General features: G+C 41.4%; 1 protein-coding gene across 4 annotated transcripts in view; it reads right to left on the bottom strand.

Moving 5' to 3' along the window:
- neurl1b (neuralized E3 ubiquitin protein ligase 1B) overlaps positions 1-22,324 on the bottom strand; it is a 28,110-nt gene extending 5,786 nt beyond the window's left edge. Inside the window, exons 1-3 of one of the 4 annotated variants that reach the window (XM_082550488.1) lie at positions 21,657-22,324; positions 1,349-1,593; positions 922-1,255 (exon numbers count right to left, since the gene is read on the bottom strand). In XM_082550488.1, coding sequence (XP_082406614.1) covers positions 922-1,255; positions 1,349-1,593; positions 21,657-21,753 — 676 coding nt within the window. In that variant the 5' untranslated portion in view covers positions 21,754-22,324. Of the gene's footprint in view, positions 1-921; positions 1,256-1,348; positions 1,597-5,297; positions 5,643-21,656 lie in introns of those variants that run through there. The other 3 variants (XM_082550487.1, XM_082550489.1, XM_082550490.1) reach the window with 3 other exon arrangements.
- Positions 22,325-22,824: the final 500 nt, after the last annotated feature.

The raw sequence follows: 22,824 nt of genomic DNA, 5'->3' as shown, positions 1-22,824 counted from the left end.
TGACTTTCACACAGTAAGCAACAACAGTTTGCTGACATCCTTTCTGATAAATCCTCTTGACGGACACTCCAAAGAGAGCTAGACTAAGCATCTGTGCTTAGAGCCCTTCATACGCCGCTCTTGTTATGATGTTTGTTGTGCTGTTAAATAAACCTTCCCTCTCAGAACAAATAAGCTCTGTTGGTCCTGAGCTCGTGTGTCATTCAATATTTTATTTGCCTCCCTATTTCATTTCCTTTCTTTGCCATTGTGTGCTCTCTAAACGGCCGCAGTCCATGCAGAGAATCCACAGCACAGCTGAAATTGTCTGTTTTAGAGACTGATATAAACAAGTCTGCCGCTAGTAGTCCTCCTTTGACTTATGATGCATTCCTTTATTACTATTTCTAGTGATGCAGGAACAGTTGAGCACACTGGCCCCTTACCAAAGCTCCTGGGATCTGCCGACTTGACCAAACAAGGCCAGAGCTCCTGTCAGACTGAAGATAAACACACCCAGTACATATGAGAGGGAAGCGCAGGGGAAAGGGTGATGGGAATGATGGCAGAGTCAAGGGAGAATGTAATAAAGTGCAGGAAACTGATAGTAAGAAAGTTTGAAAGGAGGAGAAGAAGAGTGGTTTGAAGTGCTCAGGCTGAACCGACTACTCACTACAAACTGACTACTCCTACAAACTCATCCTGTGGTGCTGCAGGGCTTTGTAGAACTCCCAAGAAGCTGCTTGAATTTGCTGTGAATGTGTTAAAACCATAAAAATATGTCACTGCAGTTAAAGCGTTCTAGCTGACTGATGAAGCTGAGTAAAGTTATTTTCATCCTTTTCCAAAAAGTTCGCGGCTCGCCTCACTCAGCTGCAGTCCCAACAGAAAACATAAGCATTTGATTAGGGTGAGAATACAACAACATAAGAAGATGCTTACCAAGCAGTGTGACCTCCTGAGTGATGCCGTAGATATCTATGATGGCCCACAGTGGACAGCCGATGCTGAGTCCACAGTGAAAGAGGATGGGCTCGCCTTCGTTGATGCTATAGAAAACTCTTCCATGGCGATCAGCCCAGAAAGCCAAAATGTTGTCCTTCAGGGCCAGTCTCTCGGGCAGAGCCTTGGCCCAGTAACCGGGCCGAGTCACCAGGTCTGGGCAAGCATACTTGGGGATATCAGCAGCAGCTAATTCACTGGGATCCAAGCTAGTAAAACCAAAACGTAAAGCTCCACTCCATCCAGTGTGCACACCAGTCAAGCGAAGACGCACCTGAATGACACAGTGAAATAACCTTTTACTTTGATTCTTTAAATGAATACCTCCTTAAAAAGTCTCAAAACTAATTAAGGAAAGTAAACAAACCTTTTCATAAAGGTGCACAGGCCGATGGCTGAAAGTGATGCCGTTGCAGAAACTGTTCTTACGGGTGGCACGCCGAAGCTGCCCATCCAGCCTGATGTTCTTGCCTTTAGCATGTGGGTGAAAGCGAGGTGACTCCATGTTGATACTGACTGGGGGAGCAGACGTTCTTCTCTCAACAGCTGCCCCATTGTTAGGCAGGGTGTAGTACTGCCGAGTAGCCACCGGGCGGGGTTGCAGAGTTGTATCTACTAGTAGAGAAAAGAGGTACAATAGAGAAAAAAGGCAATAAAGAGCCTGCTAATTATATGTATATAGCTGGTTTAGAGGTCAGAGGTAAGCCCAAAGTTGCATACTCTATTCCCCATAATAAGTTTTTTAAAACTCTGCTCTTCCCAACAAGGAGTTTCTTTTAGCATGTAGTCCATATTTACAGTATAAAAAGGCAAACTGTCCCAAATCAGTCATCTCACCACATCCGTAAGGGGTATTTATATCTCAAAATGAAATACTGTAAATTTAGTCAAAACCATGTCCACGCAACACCGGGAAACATAAAAAGTAGTGGGCTTGGCTAAAAGTAACATAAACACACACACACATATATATATATATATATATATATATATATATATATATATATATATATATATATATATATATGTATGTATGTATGTAGAGAGAGAGAGAGAGAGAGAGAGAGAGAGAGAGAGAGAGAGAGAGAGAGAGAGAGAATAATAATAATCATTTTAACATTTCCTCCTATTTATGAGGTACACACATCCGTGGCCTAAAATCCCTGAATAACGCATTTGATTCTTCCACAGTTATCTTCAGAAGTGGTGGATGAATCACACAGTGCCTAGTCAGTATAGAAATACCCAAATAAAAAAAGCTTAATCTTTGATCTCATCTTCATAGGAGTCAATGCCCTTCTGGGGAAAGGAATTTCTTTATGAGCAAAACAAATTAACAATGTTCAGGAATCAAACAGGACAAACCATAAAGTATCTCAAGAGAGAGCTGGGGTGGGGGGGCTTGGGTTAACTATTAAATGGCATTAAAGCTTTAGACTATTGTTTAAGGTATAGATTGGCTCAGATTCAATTTTCAAAGGGATGCTGGGTTTCTACACTCCACCGGGGCCGCAGAGTGATTACATTTGTTTAAAATTCACAGCGAAAAAGACAATAACTCAGTGAAATGTTCCACAGTACATTTCCTAAATTAGACATTATCACTGATTATATTCTAAACTATGAAGCAGCAGCAAGAACATCTGTAACATCTCAAATGATGTGCTGGTGCCCCTTCCCTTTCCACTCTAGGAATTTAGCTTTTGAAAGAGTAAAATATACTTTGGTCAAATGGAGTTGGCCAGACTATGTTGGGGCTTAGCCTATAGGCCTTCAGCTCATCTGCCTTGCTGACAGAGTGACATAGTGGGAGTCTGCAGTTAAAGGACCAAGCCTGATATAGACACTTGTTTGCCATTATTAGATGAAAGGCATAGCACAACAGGTCATGCAGCAAGGGACAGCTCACAGCAAGGTCTGTGTTAGCCCTAGCTGGTTTCTCTCATGAATACACATTACATTGGCGCCACAGAGATCACTGGGTACTTATTTCTGAAAAATAAGTACCCAGTGATCTTTCAAAATGTCCCTATGCCATTTAGTAAACCTGCCACCATTTGGCAGAGTCATCTTTGAAACATCTTTTAACAAGCGAATCCTCTGCTGAGCATTCACTCTAGTTGTTCATTCCTACCATCTGAAACAATCCACACCAAAACTACTTTGCTAGTGTGAGAATGAGGTCATAGCTTTGAGCCATTGGATCAGTGTTTGAGCCATTGGATCAGTGCATGGTATTCTATGGCCTTCATAGTCGCCAGATTTCAACCCAACTGAGCAGCTGTAAGACCTTTTGGACCAGGATGTTAAATAACGCAGTCCACTGTCCTAATCACGACACCATGTGGGGGAATATATTTAAAAAATGGTCATCAGTCCCTCTAGAAGACAGGCACAATGGGTCACTGCGAGGTATTCTATGGCCTTCATAGCTGCCAGAAATAAACCCAAGAGAACAGCTATAGGACCTTTTGGACCAGCGCATTAAAAAATGCCATCCACTTTTCTGTTCTGACTGATTCTGTCCACTGGTTATTCCTTCAATCTGTCACTCATTTCTAAGTCATCTGCAGCTTTCTGGAAAGAAGCTTAAATTAAGATTCAAAATCAGAAATCTGTGCAATCTAATCTGAGCTGGAGCCATTTTACAGTGAACAAAGTCCAGGCAGCTGATCAGAAATTGTTTTTTTTTTTTAGTTCAGCTAATGTGGTGGTGGAGGTTATTGCCGTCAGACAAATTCCTTGCATACAGCATATTCAGTATCTGCTACCGTACATGAATCAGTTGGCTTTGGAGAAGAGTTGGGGCATGGGAACGTTGTCTTGCTCTTGATGAATAGAAAAAAGCGCAAATAGATGCAATCATAAGACTTCACAAGACAAACTGCCGTGCCAAAGAGAGCTTTTTGATAGTAAATTTGATTATGTGCATTCATCAGAGTTATCTTTGGCCACGAGATAATCAGGCTCTTTAGTCACTCATATGTCTCAGACGTATGTGTTCATCACATTGTAAATGATTCAGTGAGCAAGACAATATGGATTTTAAGGGAATTTCCTGGTAATCACCTCTAAAGCCAACAAAATAACTCTGTGCGATGAGAAGATATACTCTGTGATATGGATTGCATAAATGCAGATATTTGATTAAAACATTAATAGGATCCAGGCTGCTCCTGTTTTTCTATGACTAAACATTCTCAGGCCAAACCCCACTTCAGCTGCTCTGGCAGCAACCACATCGTTTAGCCAGTGAGTGGGTCTGTTGGGGGCGTGAGAGGGTGACAGACATTAAATCAAAGTGATATGTGGAACTGATTATCAAGTAATGTGCTCTAGGTGTCACCATAAAGTGGCTCAGAAGGAGGCATTCTGAGAGCTCATTACAGCAGCTTTATTCAAAAACTAGGGGCTGACAATCAACCCACATGCAAATCACTGGCAATCACTTGAGACTGTACTTTACATAAAACACCTCTGATACTCGGAGATACTGGAAGCGATCAGCAGCAAATATAGTTGCATATATTAAGAATGTGGCCTAGTTTCATATTTGTTCAGTTACTGTTTGTGGTGATTTTTCTTGTTTTGCTTCTTGATGTGTCCTTGTAGTGCGTGCCCTTGGTGATTTTAGTCTGTAATCATACCAGAATCTAAGGCAAATAAACAGCCAGATATTTGCTGTTAGTGCCACACATAAAGAGAAAAAAAGGAAGCGGGAAGTAAAAAGGGGGGGGAAAGCTAAATCCTTGTTTATCATAGCAATGATGACACTAAAAAAATGAAAATAAATAAATAAAATGCTTAAAATTTAAATCAATTTAATGTAAGTGTTGTATGTTCAACTAATTTGCAAACAGAAATATAACTGAGGGCAGGTTACCCACTTCCTCACTGTATGTTCTGTAGTTATTTATGAGCTAAATAACTGCCATATTATTTATGTAGCTACAGTTTATTAATGCCCAAGCATCAGATCCCCAGCATTAGCTTAAATAGTCACTTTTCTGACTATTTTCGATGCTAATGCTCTCAAAATTTTGAGGCCACATCCCTTTGTATAAACCTCGTAAATGATGCTTTCAAAGTGATTATGAGGAGAAACGCGACTGCTGCTGCTGCTGGAGCGCTCGCTTGGACTCGCTCCCTGGGAATCACGCTCTGCGCCCCCGTGATGGGAAGCGCGTCTGTACGCAGAGCGAACACAAGTAGGACAAGCCATGTGTATCACTGGGTATCAAACCGTTCCGCACAGACACCCTATCTTGTGTAAACATTACCAGCCTCGTTAATGATAAATCAGTAATGAGCCTCACCTATCAAAGGTTTAGGTGTTGAATTTCCCATTATATCCAGAAATTTCTCGCGCCGGCTGACAACTTAATCCCGATTGCAGTGCTTCTCTGTCCATCCATGTATCACGGGTCTGCTGAATATTTGCCTGGACCTGCTTCAGTCTTTAGTATCAGTGCCTTCCGATCGCTCTGTACCTCCCCGCTGGACCACCGACACGCTCTTCTTAATGTCAACAGCAAGCGCTGCGACAGGCAGATACCTCCAACTGGCGCACAGCAGCCCCCTCCTTTCTTTAGTACGGGCTCCCCTCTGCACGACTTTAAAGACACAGCGAGCATAGACCCCCCCCCCCCCCCCCCCCCCCACCTCTTCAAAAACATCTCAGAGCCTCTTAATAATTAATCGTGATTTAATCACCGCTATAATGAAGCCCCGTGGGCGTGTAGCCTTTAAGACAAACAGTATGTTTGATAGAGATGCAAAAGGAGAGTCTGTTGAGATATTTGCATATAATAACTGCATGCTGGAAAGTTTGGCAACAATAAAATGACTCCATCATGGCTGTTTAACGGATGTGGCGGTAGTAGTGGCAGGGGGTGGGGGTGAATTAATCTACATAAAGTTAACAGATAGATTGATAGATAGCAAAACTGTAAATCACAGAACCCTAAAGCAATATACACACCAATGGCAAGGGGAGCGACCCAGATTTTATCACTCACTCATAGAGTGCACGGCAGATAAGGATTCCACACTTTTGATAAAAGTCCAAGCATTGTATGAGGAAATCCCCTTTTTCCCCACCCTATCCTCTGTCCTCCCACAGCCTTGACTGCTGTGCTTCTCTCAAGCTGTTTCCTGTCTTCTGGACCGCACTGCTCTCTGAGGAGCCATGGCCTGCAGGGCTTGTAGGAATCAGAACATCAGTGAAGGGGGAGCTAGGAAAGCATGAGCATTACAGAAGCCCGAGGTGCAGCAGCAGCAGCAGCAGCAGCAGTGTGACAAATATCATGAACAGAATCTGTTCTTGAAGAAATGGAAATGCATGAATATTTATGCTCGCAAATGATACGTCCTAGACGTCACCATCATGGCAGTGACTAATTGGAAAGCATGGCAGAATTAGGTGGTTCGTGTGTGCGGGTTGACTGTCAGCACAGTCAACCCGCCAATTTGCAAAGGGATGGGGGGAGAAGTGCCGCTGGTTTCTGGTAGATGACAACATGGTCATATTTGATCTAACTCAATCTGAGGGCAAGCAAGCCTTGTGTGAGATGGTGTTTGGGTGAAGGCAGACTGTAACTAAATATAACTCAAAGACAAAAGCGTTTGTTTCTTGCTCCTCAATGCTGTTTGTTTTAGCAGGATATGGTGGCTCCTTATAAGCGCCTTGGTGAATGGTGTAGGGGGTGAAGCGAAGCAGAAGTGAAATTCCCCCTGCCCTCACCCTTGCCTCCAAAAAAAGAGTTGCTACTGCAAAGGGATTAACAAAGGAAGTGAATATGAGGCTGCAATGAGTTCTGCAATCAAGTTTAACTGTAAACACAACAGAGCTGCAGGAACAAGTGCTGCTACTTCCCCCTGATGCTTGATGTACTGTGTGAGTGCAGACTACAGGGTGTTAATGAAACCATCATGATTACTAGGCTCACTTTGCTCCAAAGAAAAAGAACTGTACTTTTTAGGATCGTTTTTTGCACAATCATTGCAGAAACAGTGGGGCATCTGCACAAATATCCACTGTGCGATACTTGGGGAAATACACTTTCTAGAAACTGCCTTCCTAAAAAATGACATCATCAATCTTTCCACACAGGGCCCTAATACAAATGGATGATAAATTACAGGGAAAAAACAACAAAGTGTCTTAGTAGGTGCTGAGCCACCACATCCTGCCAGGATAACTTCAATGAGCCTTGGCACCGACTCTCAACTGGAGGGATTAAACACCGCTCTTGCAAAAGATATTTCCTCATTTGGTGTTTGGATGAGAACGTCATCTGACACATCAGTCTAAAATCTGCCACAGGTGTCCAATTTTGGGTTGACATCTGGTAATTTTGAAGGCCATAAGAGATAATTTACATAACTTTAATGCTCATTAAGTCATGCAGCGACTCCTCGTGTCCTTTTAATGGAAGCATTGTCATCCTCAAAGAGACCACTGGCACTGGATAATTAGCCACTGAATAACTGAGAAATGGACCCAAAGCATATCAGCAAACTGCTTCCCAGAGTATAACAGAGCCATCAGGTCACTGTTTTAACTTGTCACATGCCCCTTCTCAATGTCATATACACCAATGAGGCATAATATAAGGATGTAAATTAGTTAGCTGCAGACCAGTCAGGGTTCCCATGCTGATCTCCGTCCAATTATGATGCATGCCGTGGAGCAATCGAAGGTGGCCTGGTCTGATGGATGACTGTTTCTTTTACATCATGTGGATGGATGGGTGTTTGTACTTACCTGGGGAACACCTGGCACCAGGATGCATTATGGGAAGAAGACAAGCCAGCAGAGGCAGTGTGATGCCTTGGGTCCTGCCATCCATGTGGATGTTACTTATGTCATGTGGCAGGATGAATGTTATTTCTCGGTTCAACCCACTTTCGGCCTGACGCATTAGGGGGGCGCTACTATAAATAGCGGCCATTTGAGCGTTCCTGGATCGCTTACCTGTGATCTCCTTTTTGGTCACCTGACTTCCCTTGGTGTTGCAGAGATCATTTGCGGGTTACCCTTCTGAAGCCTCCATCGCGGCTGGAAGGTGTTTTGTCATTGTAGTGCGTACATTACCTTACTTGGTGGTAAACAGGTATTGTTTTTAGGTCGTAGCTGTAGAAGCCTCCTATGAGCCACTCTGCTCATGATTCGTGACGCTGTTTACTCAGTTTTGTTACGATCTCTGCCTTTTATTGTTCTTTTATAGTAAATACTTACTATGCTTTGCAGGAAGTGTGGGCCTTAGTTTTACAGAACGCTAAGCTAACTGAAGTGCTGCTGCTTTGCTTTTACTGTCTGTTCCTGTCGCGAGGTTTCTTTTCCTGCTGCTGCCAGCCTTTTAAAGTGGAAGTCAGCGTGGACAGCGGCCATATGCATGCTGCTTATTAATAAATTGTCAAACTGTTTTTATCATCGAACCTCGTCTCTGTGCTGAGTATAACAAACCTAAGTGCCTTCTTGGTGATCAGTATTACTTCCAGTATTCTTCTGGGTGAAATTCCCAGGGTGGCGTTGTCTTTTAAACTGTGAAGAGTATTTACTTTATTCCCACCTCGTGCTGCTACACTTATATACTATGTACCTAATCATTGTTTCAGACCATGTACACCCTTTCATGGATGGCTGTGGCCTCTTTCAGCAGAAATGGTTCAGCAAAGGTTCGAAAAGCACAGGGATGAGTTTGAGGTGCTGAATTGTTCTCCAAATTCCCCAGATCTCAATCCAATCCTTCATCTCTCTAGGATGACAAACAAGTCCAATCAACGGAGGCCCAACCTCGCAAGTTGCAGGACTTGCAGGATCTATTGCTAACATGTTGGTGACAGATACCCCAGCACACCTTCAGGAGTCTAGTGGAGTTCATGTCTCAATGGGTCAGGGCGGTAAATCAAAAGTGAGACCAGGACCATATCAGGCGGGATGTCATAATTTTATGCCCGAGTGGTGTATTTGTATTTAGCGATATACATATTACTTGATTTTGCATACGAGTAAACACACTGTGTATTCCCACAGTGTAGTTTTTAGTGTACCAGTTACACTCTAACTAAACTATGACCTTCTCCTAATTCTAAAAAAAAAAAGATGTGGCTTCTAAAATCAATGAAGCAACATATTTTTGTTAAAGAGCTAAAAAAAATAATCTAAACCAAATCAATGTAGTGAAAAAACTGTGGTCCCAAAAGGGGCATAAATCACATTCTCCTTGGTAACAGTGTTAGAATTTGACAAAACAGCACTATTGCATTTGGAAATGGTTTGGTTTAACTATAAGTGACAAAGTCCTCTAAGGGGTGTAATAATTATAACATGGGGCAAAGAAGGAACTGAGGTGGCATTAACCGAACATCAGATATTAACACGTAAGACTGTTGTTCATTTCCCTATTAACTCAAAGACCACTGTCTAACCTTAATCACGCACACCTGGCATAAACCACAATTTGGCCCATCAAACAGAAGTGCTTTAACTGGGGGGAGGTGATGTGCTGTTTCACATCAAATTTATTTTAAGCTCTGGCTTTCAATACACTTTCCTGTGGCACTAAGGAGCCATGTACACTGGCAAGCTTTTGAGATTTTGGTGTGATTAGTGAGTGCGAGGTGCGAACGTGGATTAATCCAGAGCGGAAAACACCAGCAAAGCCAGCTGAAGCGACATACAGTCCAGAGGAAAAGCTGCATCTTTAGAGCAACGGTGTGCTCTAAAATACATAATAATGGGATATTAAGCATGTGTAATGCAGTGATATCAATGGCTCCTACAGCGAATCAAGTTGTTTCCAGAGGAGGAGGGCAGACATGCCTCGTTTGCTCAAGGAAACTTGGCCCGCGGCAGCGCGACTGCTGCCATGCAGAGCAGCGCAGTGACTGGTCCTTGGACAGCAAAGTGTTACGTTTGCAGTATTTTAAATCTCTTTAAAGATTCAAAGGCATGTGTAGAAATGCTGAGCAGATGGCTGTTTGGGAAGGTTTGTGTGTGGTGGTCTCAGTATCAGGGGGAGGGCTGCTGTCCAAACCCCAGCCACTGATCTAATGGATGAAGTGAGTCATACCCACCTTCAATGTGAACACAACCATCTCCATCAAACACACATGGGCCAGCACAATAAGCCGCATTCATACAACAATGTTTTTCTGGTCACCTTTTTTGTTTTTGTGCACTGTTTTCTACTACGGTGCATTCACATCTGTTTCCAATGTGTCCTCCTGTCTTTTCATTAGGTCGACTCTTAACGGGCCACTGGAGTCAAGCACCTGCTTTTCAAAAAACGCAGTAAGAGTTCAACTATTGCCAAGGCCATTGTGTCAGTAAAAAGCCTCTCACGTAGATGATGAAACACTCAACGTTTAAAAAAAAAAAGAAAGATACAGTTTTTTGTTTTGTTTTATAAATCAAAGCAACTGTGCAGCATTTGCCTTTAATTGGAGCCATTTTAGGAGGAGTTCTTGCCATGTGCTTGGTGCCCTCACAGACTGTTTTAATTTGCAAAATCCTCAGATCATAGGACTGAATGCTGTGGTAGTTTCAAGAAGACAAAATGCTTGGTTTCACTTTTGCAATTTCACATTTCAGTAAATTAAAAACACCACTGGTAGTGAATCACTGACGAGTGGTGTAAATTGAGAAGATGATGCAGTGTAATGCAGTCGTTTGACAATCTGAGCTTTTTAAAAATGATGTTATCTATACATAATTTAAAAAAACTAAAACCTAATTATACATATATATGAAGAAAGGGGTGAAAGATGACAGTTAAAGGAATGCAAATCTTGAAAGGTGGGCTACACATGGCTGAAATCCACAGCTGGAAGCGAAGAGTGGATGACACAGTAATGTTAATAATGGTAAAGGACATAGTAACTGTGGTATGGGGGGGATTTCCTGATTCAATTTCCATTGAGGGAGTCTAAATCATGACATTATGTAACATGTCAGGCCCTAGCTTTAAATGACCTCTGCTACTCTGACAATGGAAGCAGAAGCAAGGCGGCACTGAGAGAAAAACAAAATCTGATGTTATTCAGCATTTTAGATGCACAAAAATTTGCTACATCTTACTAAATTTTAATTTCTGGTAGTGAAACATGAAGCTGTGTCATGGCTCCTCCATGTTGTTTCAGGCCTCACTGTCAGTGGGAGGCTTGCTAAAAATGTCCTTTCAATGCATTTAACCAGATGCACAGACAGTCTTCTTCCTCCATCTGTTCTATTGTCTCGATGTTCTCTGGGATGAGGAGCGGATGCACCACCAGAGGAGATGCAGGAAATACTCTTGGCCGAGAACGTCTTCTAGCCTCTCGCACACTGTCTTCAGATTCAGGTGTGGCTCAAGACGGTGGTCGAATTAAGGTATTGCCTAATGCGAAATTCATACCCTTACAAAAAATTTCCATTACGGTATAAGTTGGAGAAGTCTTCAAAAGCACACACACTGTGTTGCGTAGACATATAATCTTAATGTGTTCCTTATGCATTCATCTTTTAATCTACTAGACTGTAGCTTATTTGATGTAGTGGAAAACTACAGTTGTCAGAGGGCTCATCGGATCTCAGACTGGTCTCCAGTCTAAAGAGGAATAGGAAGGCTTATTGATGCCCGGGTCAAGGTCTTTGTCATCTTTAACATGACTCCACACAAACAGCCACAGGCTCACTCCACACAGTCTGTCAGGCATGCTCCAGAAAGAGATGTTTTTGTCGAGCACTAAAATTTACGAGCTAAAGCCATATATTTTTAATCATCATTGAAGAACGGTGAAAAATAAAAGGGGATCTCGTGAAGATTAAAAGTAAATAATGCCCCAATAAACAGAGGTCTGTGTAAATATGTGCGTTTATAACCAACCCGGTCTCACCGCAGTGTAAATATATTTTTAAGGGATCATATTTTGAAAGGCCGGGTAGATGTTGTCAACCCGCAGCCTTCCACTGCTGCACCGCAGTTGTGTAAAGTCCCGTGCCATATTCACATTAATCCTGTGAGGGCTACAAAAGTGAGGCAGTGAATTCTTGTGGTCTGTATTAAACAACAAAGCTATATTTAAGAAAATTCCAATTAAGCCTCTTAACATCATTAGAGTTTATGACACCATTCAAAAGCAAACTACCTCCCAAGCAATTTAAGGCTTGTCAGAATTTGCCTTCCGGGTCCCAAATTCGAACCTCTAAATTGATTCACTCTCAACTATTCAGCGGAAAAGAATTCACAATCTCATTAGAGAAACTCAAGTGGTTTGAGGGGAACTAAACTGCTGAGCAGCCAAGTTTAGGGACTTTTCAGCTACAACCATTTTGCCATTTTAATCCATGCCTTTATGTAGTTTCCCTTTCATGTGTTCATCACGTAATATAATGTCTCGCTAAAGCCGGAGCAGCATTTTATTAAAGTTAATGTTCCTGAAAAGTGGAGCGTTCAGTTTGTGAAGCATTGAAGTGTGCTGGTAAGCTTTAAATGACATGACAGAATAATGTGGACTTTATAGGAGACATACAGGCTTGTGTGTTACAGTTAGAGCTGGATATTTCCTTTCATTTGTTTGCAAACCGCTCCCCCAGTAACCTTGACCACAAAGGGCTCGATGACCGAGGGCAGACCCTGAGGTTATGACACAAAATACTTTTGCTATTATTACCATGTCGGTCACAGTGTACATGAGATCTAAGCCCAGGTTCAGCAACAAACCTGGCTAAGCTCTCAGTTCGAGAAAAAAAGTTTCTATGAAGTCAAAAACAAAACAAAAGACACAGGAACAACAGCCAGCAGCCGTCAAACCCAATCCTGAAAATGGTGGGATACTGGGTAAGACGCAAATAAAAACAGAATGCAATGATCTGCAAACCTCATAAACTCTCAATTTATTCATAACAGAAAATAGAAAAGATATCAAATGTTAAAACTGATAAAAAGATGAAGGGGCTAAGGTTGTGGACATGAGGTCGACCAGAGCACCAGTGACCCCTATATCCATCCACGGAGTCTCTACAAGAAAGGCCAAAGCTGCCTCTACTTTCTGAGACGACTGAGGTCCTTTGCCATCTGCTCAGGATTTCTTGTGGTGTCCAGTGCCATCCTATGTGCTTTGGTGCGCTGGGGCAGCAGATTGACAGTAGTGCATATCAACAGACTCAATAAACTGATCTGCAAGGCCAGTAACGTTGTGGCTGTGAAGTCTGACTCTCTGGTAGAGGTTACTGTCGATACTGGAACATCTCACGCTGGACAGCCACAGGAGGACATTCACCAGAAGCTACGTCCAAACTGTGGCTGGACTATTTTCACTTACATTATCTTGTTTATACTGTTGTACATTGTATTCTTTAACTTTGGAATATCTAATCTAAAACTATGCTTTGAGTGCCTTAGTTGGACTTATGAGTCTGCATTTTCTATCTTTTGTGTTTACATTTTTATGCCTGCAACAAAACAATTTACCCCCGGTGGGATTAATAAACTGCTATGCTATTTCATTTTAAGAAAAATAAGAAAAATTTCATGTCTGGTAGAATCTGATGCCAGCAACACGTCTCAGAAAACTTGGGACAAGGCAACGAAAGGCTGTAAAAGTAAGTGGTACTAAAAACAAACAGCTGGAGAACATTTTTACAACTAATTAGGTTAATTGGCAACAGGTCAGTGACACAATTAGGTATAAAAAAAGAGTGTTAGTGAGGCAGATGTGCAGATGTTCACCAATTTGCAAAGAACAAAATGTCCAACGGTTTCAGAATAATGTCCCAGAACATAAAATTGCAAAGAATATTTCATCGTGTATTGTCAAATATCTTCAAAAGATTCAGAAAATCTGGAGAAATCTCTGTGCGGAATGGACAAGACTGAAAATCGGTACTGGGTGCCCGTGATCTTCGGGACCTCAGATGGCACTGCATTGAAAAAAGCGATGAAAGCACTCCGTCATGGAAGTCACTGCCTGTGAACCCAGTTTTCCAGGCAATGCAAAGAAATACATACGAAGCCGTACGTAAACGAAGTTAAAATGGACTGAGGCAAACTGGAAAACCGATCCGTGGTTAGAAGACTCGAATTTGAAATTGTTGTTATCAGTGCTCAGTTCAAACGCCTGTATCTCTGCTATAAAGGGAAATCAGTGCCTATGGAATTGGCAGCTGGCACATCTGGAAAGGCACCATCAATGCTGAAAGGCACAAGTACAAGTCATAGAGCAACATATGCTTCCATCTTTTTCAGGGAAGTCCTTACATATTTCAGCAAGACAATGCCAAACCTCACACTGCCCCTATTCCAACAGCATGGCTTTGTAGTAGAAGAGTCCGGGTACTGAAGTGGCCTGCCAACAGTCCAGACCTTTCACCAGCTGAAAACATTTGACCCATCATGAAACAAAAAATACGACCAACAAGACCCAGGAGCAGCGAGCAGCTAGAATCCTATGTTAGACAAGAATGGGACAACATTCCTCTCACAAAAGTCGAGCAGCTGATCTCCTCACTTCCCAGATGACAGACAGTTATTAAAAGAAGAGGAGATCCTATACAGTTGTAAACATGGCCCTCTCCCAACTTGTTTGAGACATATTGCTGCCATGAATAGAAAATGACCTTGTTGTTTTCTTAAAATAGTAACTGTTCTAAGTTTAAACATTTTATAAGTGTTTTATTGTGAATTTTAAAAGTGGGCTTATGTTTTTTTTCCCTTGGAAATCACTGCATTCTTTTTTTATTGACATTTGGCACTGCATCTCAGCTTACTGGAATTGCATTTCTTTGACCATTAAGGTCCACCTGATTTGTCTCACAGTCCAAAAGGAGAGGGGCATATGGAGGAGCAGACAGCTACTGCATTACATAAATGCATATTTCCATTCAGCACTCATCTCTTTCCATTGCTCTGCAGTTTGTAGCCAGAGACAGTATGACAGACATAAGCTGCATGTAGGGTAACCTCCCTGTAACTCTAGCTTTCCTGTTTTTCTACTAATTGCCCCTTCTCTGGCCCTCTCTTGGGGGTTAGGAGTGATACGCAGGACTGTTCTGCTGAAAATTTCCCATACAAGGCAGAAAAAATACAGTGTTCTGCACATGTCAAAAGTCGTAGAAGCTACTTTGTTGCTCCGGTCAATGCCTAATTTATCGGCGCCTGAGCTTTAAATGTTATCAAAATAGTAAAACTCCCTCTGGGTTCACCTTATGGCTGATGATAGATGCCTATTATTTTTGTGATTTCACCACAGTTTGTGTATTCTAACCACTTCCCAAAAAAAATTATCCCCCGATCAAAAACATCTGAGCAAACTAAAACAGAGGCTCTAACACAAAGCAGTTTTTGTTCTCCACTGGACTGTGCACCATGAAGGACATATAAGTGAAACTCCAGGGGGCACATAAGTCAGGCCTCTCCTTCCCTAGTTCTGGGTGCATGAGTCACTTGTGTCAACTGTCATAAAAGAAATTCAAGCCACTAGCAGCACCAGAGGTTCAGTAATAACGTGCTGTTCTTTTTGGTATCTAGGCCAGTTTGAAGGCCCGCAGCTCTGCTCACTGACCCTTAAATGAAGAGGCTCGAGTTTGTCTTATAACACATATCATGCCAACTAGCACATCTTTACTTTAACGGTAAAGTTTAATTAGCAAATTTAATATCATTAAAATGTTTAGCGGATGGCAGCATCAAGCAGAGACCTCTGGTGAGGAAAACTGGAAACCAGTGCCAAAAATTGCAGTTCCTGAAATTGCCACTTGAGGCTTACTCCAAAACTGAGTCAATCTCCATAAAGTATAAATAAACATGCTTACAGTTACAAGACCAAAGCATGATTTAAAGGAATCATCTGATAAGATGAACAGAGAGTCCAATTTTATTTTCATTTTACTTGTATGTTACTTATCTAGCACATCTCTTTGTCTATGTGAGGCTAATGCTATCAGGCTAATACTTTTGCTAGCATTAAAGAGCAAATAACTTAGAAGTCCACATTCCTGTCCAAATATGGTCACATTTGGCTCTATAACAACAAAATATTGACAGTCTTCAAATGACTCATGATAAAGTCTTCAAACTACGACATTGCAACCATTTGGTCACATTGCAGTTGCTGTGTTTAACGTCTATATACAGTCCATGACAAGTCTTTGTTTAAAGTCCAACGGAGAATCACATCATTCTGCTTTCAATAAAAGTAACAATTTTAGTACATTTTTATATATTTTACCTGTAATCTTAGCTGCCCATTTTGCTTCCTTTCCTGCTGCTATGTCCTTGTCTTTTACCCTATTGCCTCATTGCATGTTTTTTCCCCCCCCACTATTTTAAAACAAAGCAGCAACATGTAGTCAGAGAAACATCTTGAGCTGAGGCATGCTCCCTGCCTCGCTGCTGACTCGGGTGGGTGTAGCTAATTACAGAGCAGGTCCCGTATTGTCCAGGTCTCCAGGGAAACAGCTTTCATCCATCCCTAGTTCCCATGGTGCAGCTTGAAGCTAAGGTGTGCGTACTGACTCTTCTGCTAGCGACCATGCTGTTTGGGACGGATGCACTTCACTGAGCACATTTAGGCTGTTTTCTTTCCTGCTGCTTGAGATATAACTTCAAGATCAACGAGTGAGATGCACAGCATAACAGATCAGTGATGGTGAGTCCATAAAAAATGATCAAATCAGTCAGCAAATGACACAAAAATCATGGCACCCCTCTTGTTATGTGATTCAGGTGTTTATACAGAGGTTTCTCTTACAACTATATATTTGATACTCTACAAACAGAGAGAATTTTTCAGGAAATATGAAGACAGAAAATTATACTGGCTAGCCGGGTATCTGCATCTTATCACTGTCTCTCCAGACAAAGCAGAAGAAAAATAAACGACAGATTTGCAAAACTGTGACTGTAGTTCAAACATGACGCTAAGACAAATAGGCAGCCAAAGTTTTCCTGCGATTCAGATCATCTTGTTTTGGTTGACCCAATCAGACTTCAATGCCAAAATAAACACCTTTCTCACATAGAAGTGCAAGAATGATTATTTTTTTTGTGAGAATTACTTTTTTGTTTGTTTCTAATCGCAAAATAAGACAGATGAATGATGAACTTTCTAAACTTCAGAGTGAAAGCAAAGGACCGCTTTGATTTATTCAAAGTAAACTCATGGTTTTGAACAAAAATATTTGGAGAAACTGATGACATCTTGATATATACAATTTAGCTACTCATATCTTGTGTTTTTGTAGATTTCATGACTAACATGTTGATTTTTTTCCCCCTGTACAAAATATTTTCGATTTTCTTTTCTCTAAATCATATAAAGGTGGCCAGCATCTGACATTCAAATGTAGCTGTTAATTCAACTGTCATAAAAATCTAGCAAAGCTGGAATGTGCTGAACTGGACACAAGCTGCTATCCGCAAGCCCAACTCCAAAGACAAACTGCATGTCGGACATCAAAGACAACTGCCGTGGAAAGGCACGCACCAGCGGGAACTCTGTAAGAGGATATCATGTCTAGGACCTTGTGAGATGTTACAATGTACAGTATGCAGTTAAAATTTTCAGGTAAACAACAGGGCCCAGTAACAGGTAAAGACTGCAGCTCTGGAATTTGTTCTTATTTTATCCAGGAGAGGAAAGACGAAGTTGTGGGTGCCAGAAAACCCCAATGCGTAAACTTTTATTTGAAGCAGGAAAACCGAGTCAATTTCACAGACACTCTGTTCCCCTATAACACTTCTACACTGCTGAGTGCTTCCGCCCATCTGTTCCCCTTTTCCTGTTCTCTCTCTGCAGCCAATGGGTCAATCACCAGCCACACCCTTTATCGTAACCCCCCTCCCCTTCTAGCATCATTTGGTGGGCTTTTTTGGACTTGTTATTTTTCTTATCTCTCCTTAAAGCAACCCCTCTTTCCTTTCCTACTCCATGACCCTCTTTTTCTCTCCCTCGCTCTCTCGTCATGACATCGTTCATGTGACACGTGTGGGAAACTTCTGCAGGGCCCCTGCTTCAGACAGGACACTGATATACTGAGAGTGCTGGATGACAGGGCTATTTTTGGAGCTTGTAAATATGAGAACTTCCTTTCCTAAAGTATATCTAATATCCCAGGGGATTAGCAACAACAAGAGACATAATTACTGTGTGTCTGTTATCAATTAGAGTGCAGCTTCTTCTGCTTTTCTCTATGTTTTATTGATAAGACAGAGATCCACAGTACCAGCCCTTTTCCAAGGCTAGCCTACAAGTTGCACAACAAAATCCTTTTGTCTGTATGATAGCATTTTCAGGCACTTCCACGTATTATGCAGTGTTACACTTAGGTCATAGAGAGACATAGAGTCCATCATCACAGTGTGAAAGTGAGGCTCAAGTCCTGTTGATGTTTTTGTGACTGCCAAGACTCATCCATGAGACATTACACCACAATGCACCAACAACAAATGCATACTTCAGGGTGAAAGGCAGAATTATAGCGTGCTGGTGGGCAGACAGCTGTGGACATCAAAGACAAGCAATCCTTATTATACTTTTTTTTAAGTCTGCTTGGACTCCGCCTCGACGAGGTATGCATCCATGTTGGTGCATTGTTGTGTAGCGCTTTGCAAAAAAAGCAGATCTATGATGTTTTTCTCCTTTCTGCAGCTCTCACAATCCAAGTTTAGACTCAATCATTTTTTACGTTTTGCCAACACCTTGACTCATAAGCGTGCAAGTATAAATGCAAACCCCTTCTACAGTGTAGGCCCTTTAACGCAGTACTTGAAATTAGGCTTTCACCCCAAGATTTATGGAGCCATCCCAGCACACGGTTCAGAAGGTAGTCAAACCTTCTCCCCTGTTTGGAAGTGAAGAGACAAGACAAGGAGCAAAATAAAGTGGAAAGATAATTGAATTTGACCTTTGGAGGAGGAAGCTGAGGCTGCGATAAGGGAGATCTGGGGTTTGTTGCCAGTGTTTTAACAGAAAACAGACCACACAGCATGAGAGCCGGGAACTGCTCTGAACAGCCGCAAACGGATTAGCTCTAACCAACTGACTGGACCTATTTATAAAATTGAAATCAGTATTAAAAATGTATGGCGACTGCTTACAGCGTGACTTCCCATCAATGAAGATGATTAATAGGTGATATATATGCACCGAATATTACTGCCGAAATGATAATGTCTTTCATATTCTTTCTTCTTTTGCCTCTCTCTGTCACAGGCGCACGCACAGCCGAGTGGTCATAAATAAAGTCAGCGCTGCTTAATGTTTAACTGAATCCCTCTTTGCCACCCAAGAGCTTTGTTATGAATGAGGGAAATGAACAAGTTCACACAAAGGACATTCTTATTTTGATATTCATATAAAATGCAGGCAATCTGTAACACATACTACAGCATGCAACCTAAACATGCATGAGATCTGAAGACAACAAATCAAATTCTGCTCTTTTTTTTTCTACAACCACTTCTCTCCTCCGCCTCATTGTAATTTGAAACACCAGCCTGGCAGATGCTATCAGGTCTTCTGCTGATTTAAATGCTTTAAAAGTACCATTAGTCCTATAAAGAGAAACCCTCTTGTTCTGTGAAGCTTTTAAATATAGGAAAAACCCAATGAGCGGTCATTAGACAGTCACATTTGTTGCCTGAAGCACTTCATTGCAGAATAAGCATGCAGCTGCTTCACAGAATGAACAATGGATGCTTAAATAGAAACAAGTGTTTCTGTCCAGTGCTGCGACTTAATCCAGGGAAAGACTCCGATGAAAGATGTAGTTCAGCTTGTCCACAAAAGTCCAATGAAGTCATACTTCGACTTGCCAGTTCAATCCTGAAGTGCTGATCCCTCTAATAGGGTCCCTCCATAGAGCGATATCAATATGATACAATGGCACCACCTAGCGGCGCATATGCGCATTTCTAAAACGCATTCCTCTGCGATCATAGCAAGTACAGAATGTTTATATGTACGTGATTAAAGAGAAAAAAGATGCCAATGTCTATTGAAAATAAAATAAATAAAAAAACTGTGTAGATGTATAGAGGCATAAATAAATACAGGAAAAAGAAAGAAACAATAGTGGGACCAAAAATTTGAAAACACAGTCAGTTTGTATATTTTCCTTGCTTCGAGATTACATTAGTTCTCCACCAGTCACTTCCTTGTCTGTTCTCACAAGCTTTTTTGTGTGTTTCTCATCAGCCCCTCGGGGGTGTTGGGGAAGCTATGAAGTGGCCTCTTTTAACCTCTCTCAGCCCACATGGACCTCAATATAGCAACAATATGAGCAACAGGCATTTCCTGTCTGTCTGAAAAAGCAAATACAGAAGTTTAGTTTGATTAGGGTGTGGGGAAAACGTGAAGACACTGGAGAAGGGTTTCAGCTACAAAATGTGTTGTTTTTTTGTTTTATGTGAAAGTACAAAGTTTAATGTTAAAAGTATATGAAAAAGAGCCAGAAAACATGACTGGAATTCATATTATTGTGGGACAATTGCGTGTGGTGCTATGAATAACCCTGCATTCATTAAGGCTCCATTGTACGGTGGCTTATACATTCACCTAACACATGAAACATTCCTAGTACGATCCCAGTAGGAGACACAAATGGTTGTGTCAGGAAGGTCATGTGGTCTAAAGACCTGCCAAATCAAAACATGCTGGTGAACAGAGGCGTGTCCAAAAGAGAGGCGTGGGGAGGACCAGTGCCACCTAACCCATAACTGATGCCCCCCACTAAAGATATGATATATGAACTAAAGCACTACTTATATCTAAAGTACTGCTATTATATCTTACAATTAAACACCATTAGATGAGCACATGGATAGGGCTAGTAGGGATGTAACTGAGTGCATTTATTCAGGTTGAATATTCTTCTACTTTAACTAAGTAGTTCCATGTTATTCTGCTTTCTGCTTTTACTCCATTATATTTCAGATGCAGTTTTTACTCATTGTACTCAATATTGTTTAGTTTAACATTTTAGTTGCCTATTATTTTGTAAAGTAATTGTATTATTATAGCTAAAGCTACAACAATTATATAATAACAGCAATAATAACGATCCAGTTATATCATGAATAAGATTATGAAAAGTCATTCAACATAAGGAGTACTAGTTTTTAGGCCCACCTAAAAACTCTAATCAAAATTCAAGAGAAAGTGATACATTTCCTTGAAATTTTTGTTGAATATACATATAAAACAACAGGTTTTTGAATGCAAATTTTTAATGCTATCCAGTCATACACAAACAGATAAGGCCAACGTGTGACCCACCTTCCACTGGGACACAAACTTCATTATGGTTCAGTAAATTTAGGTCAGTGTTGCCCACCTGCAGTACCCTCACAACCCACCAGGGGGCACTGGCCCACACTTTGGCAGTACTAATAATAATCATCACATTGTCACATAATAACCACTTTGTCCTGGTTCTGTAACAAGAACCAGAGCCATAGATGAGTCTGTAAGTCATGTCTTTTTAAGCCAGTTTCTACATCAAATTCCTTTGCAGTACCTCTGCTGTGCTCTTGATCTCCCCTGTGACACCCCATTCCAAAAATCCTGAAAACGCCCCTACTCATGGCTAAGGGAGCAGCCACAGATGTTTTTTGTTTTTGTTTTGTTTTTTTAACTAAGATTTAACAGATTGAAATGATACACACAGAGAAATAAAGTGTAAGGCTTACCCTCTGTGCTGCAGCTCAGCTTCTTTTCTCTGCTGGAGAGGGGCAAACCAAACAAGCCAGAGGGAATGCTCAAGTTTGAAGAGTGGTTATTTCCCATGTTGTCTCCCCCAGAAAACAACACTTCACATTTATCACTACAGAGCTTCTCTTGTCGTGTACAGTCTCTGCAGACTGGCGGGATAGTGAAAGTCTGCTTCTTTTATTGCTAAAACCATCCCGCCAGAAATTTGAAGGGAGTAAACACAGCCACGTGGCTTTAGCTGTCTCTTTATTTGGTCCAATAAAATCCCAGCCGGGAAGGGAAGGACGTTAGCACGTGCGGAAGGTGTGTGAGTATGCGCGCGCGGACCGTTAGCTATACACACGTGGTAGGGAGGCTTTTTTTTCTTCTTCTGTTTTTTTTTTTTCTTTTGCAGCCCAAACGGCAGTTTCTAAAAGAGGGAAGTGGGCGTGCGCAGTAACCCCGACCTTGAAAGGTGGGCGCGAGACAGTGTTAATGTTTGGAGGGAAAATTATTTGTTTTCAAAAGCAGCTCTGCCAAAGGGCAAATAATGGAAAACTAGATTCAGTGGATTTATAACATGTTAGAAGTGTTCTCTGGTTTTGCTATGATACTGGACTTCAAGTTTGTTTAATACTTTGTTAAACACAGCTGCCATGGTGAGGGATTTTTAAATATGTAAAAGCAGAAGAAATGAGGAGTAAATGCTAAAATTTGAGCTTAATTGTCAATGTTGTCTGTAACTCCTGCCAAGGTAAAGAAGGCCTAGTAAGTAGGTAAAGGCTACAAGAACCCCAGCAGCATTTATCGTCAAACCTGAAAGCCATGTATGAAAGCTGAAAGCTCAAGGGTTTCTGTTAGCTAAGCGAACTGTTTTTCCTGTATTACATTTTTTTTGGGGGGGGGGGGCTTTCCACTAACTGGAAGGTTGGTGGTTTTATTCCTGGCTGCTGCAGTCTGCATGCCAAAGTATCCTTGGGCAAGATACTGACTAACTGAGTGAAGGAGGCATGTTTTATAAAAGGCTTTAAGTGCTCAAGTAAAAAGTGCTATATAAGAACAAGTCAATTTACAATTTACTTTTTTCATCAATAAATCAGTGAGCCGATAGTCAATACATTATTTTTTCCATCAAACTTTGTTTATATATCATACGAACAAGCTGCT

Source organism: Aulonocara stuartgranti, assembly GCF_965226115.1.
Source record: "Aulonocara stuartgranti genome assembly, chromosome: 2".
Taxonomy (NCBI): Eukaryota; Metazoa; Chordata; class Actinopteri; order Cichliformes; family Cichlidae; genus Aulonocara; species Aulonocara stuartgranti.
Note: the sequence above shows the minus strand (reverse complement) of the source record. Positions and strands in the feature narration are given on the sequence as shown.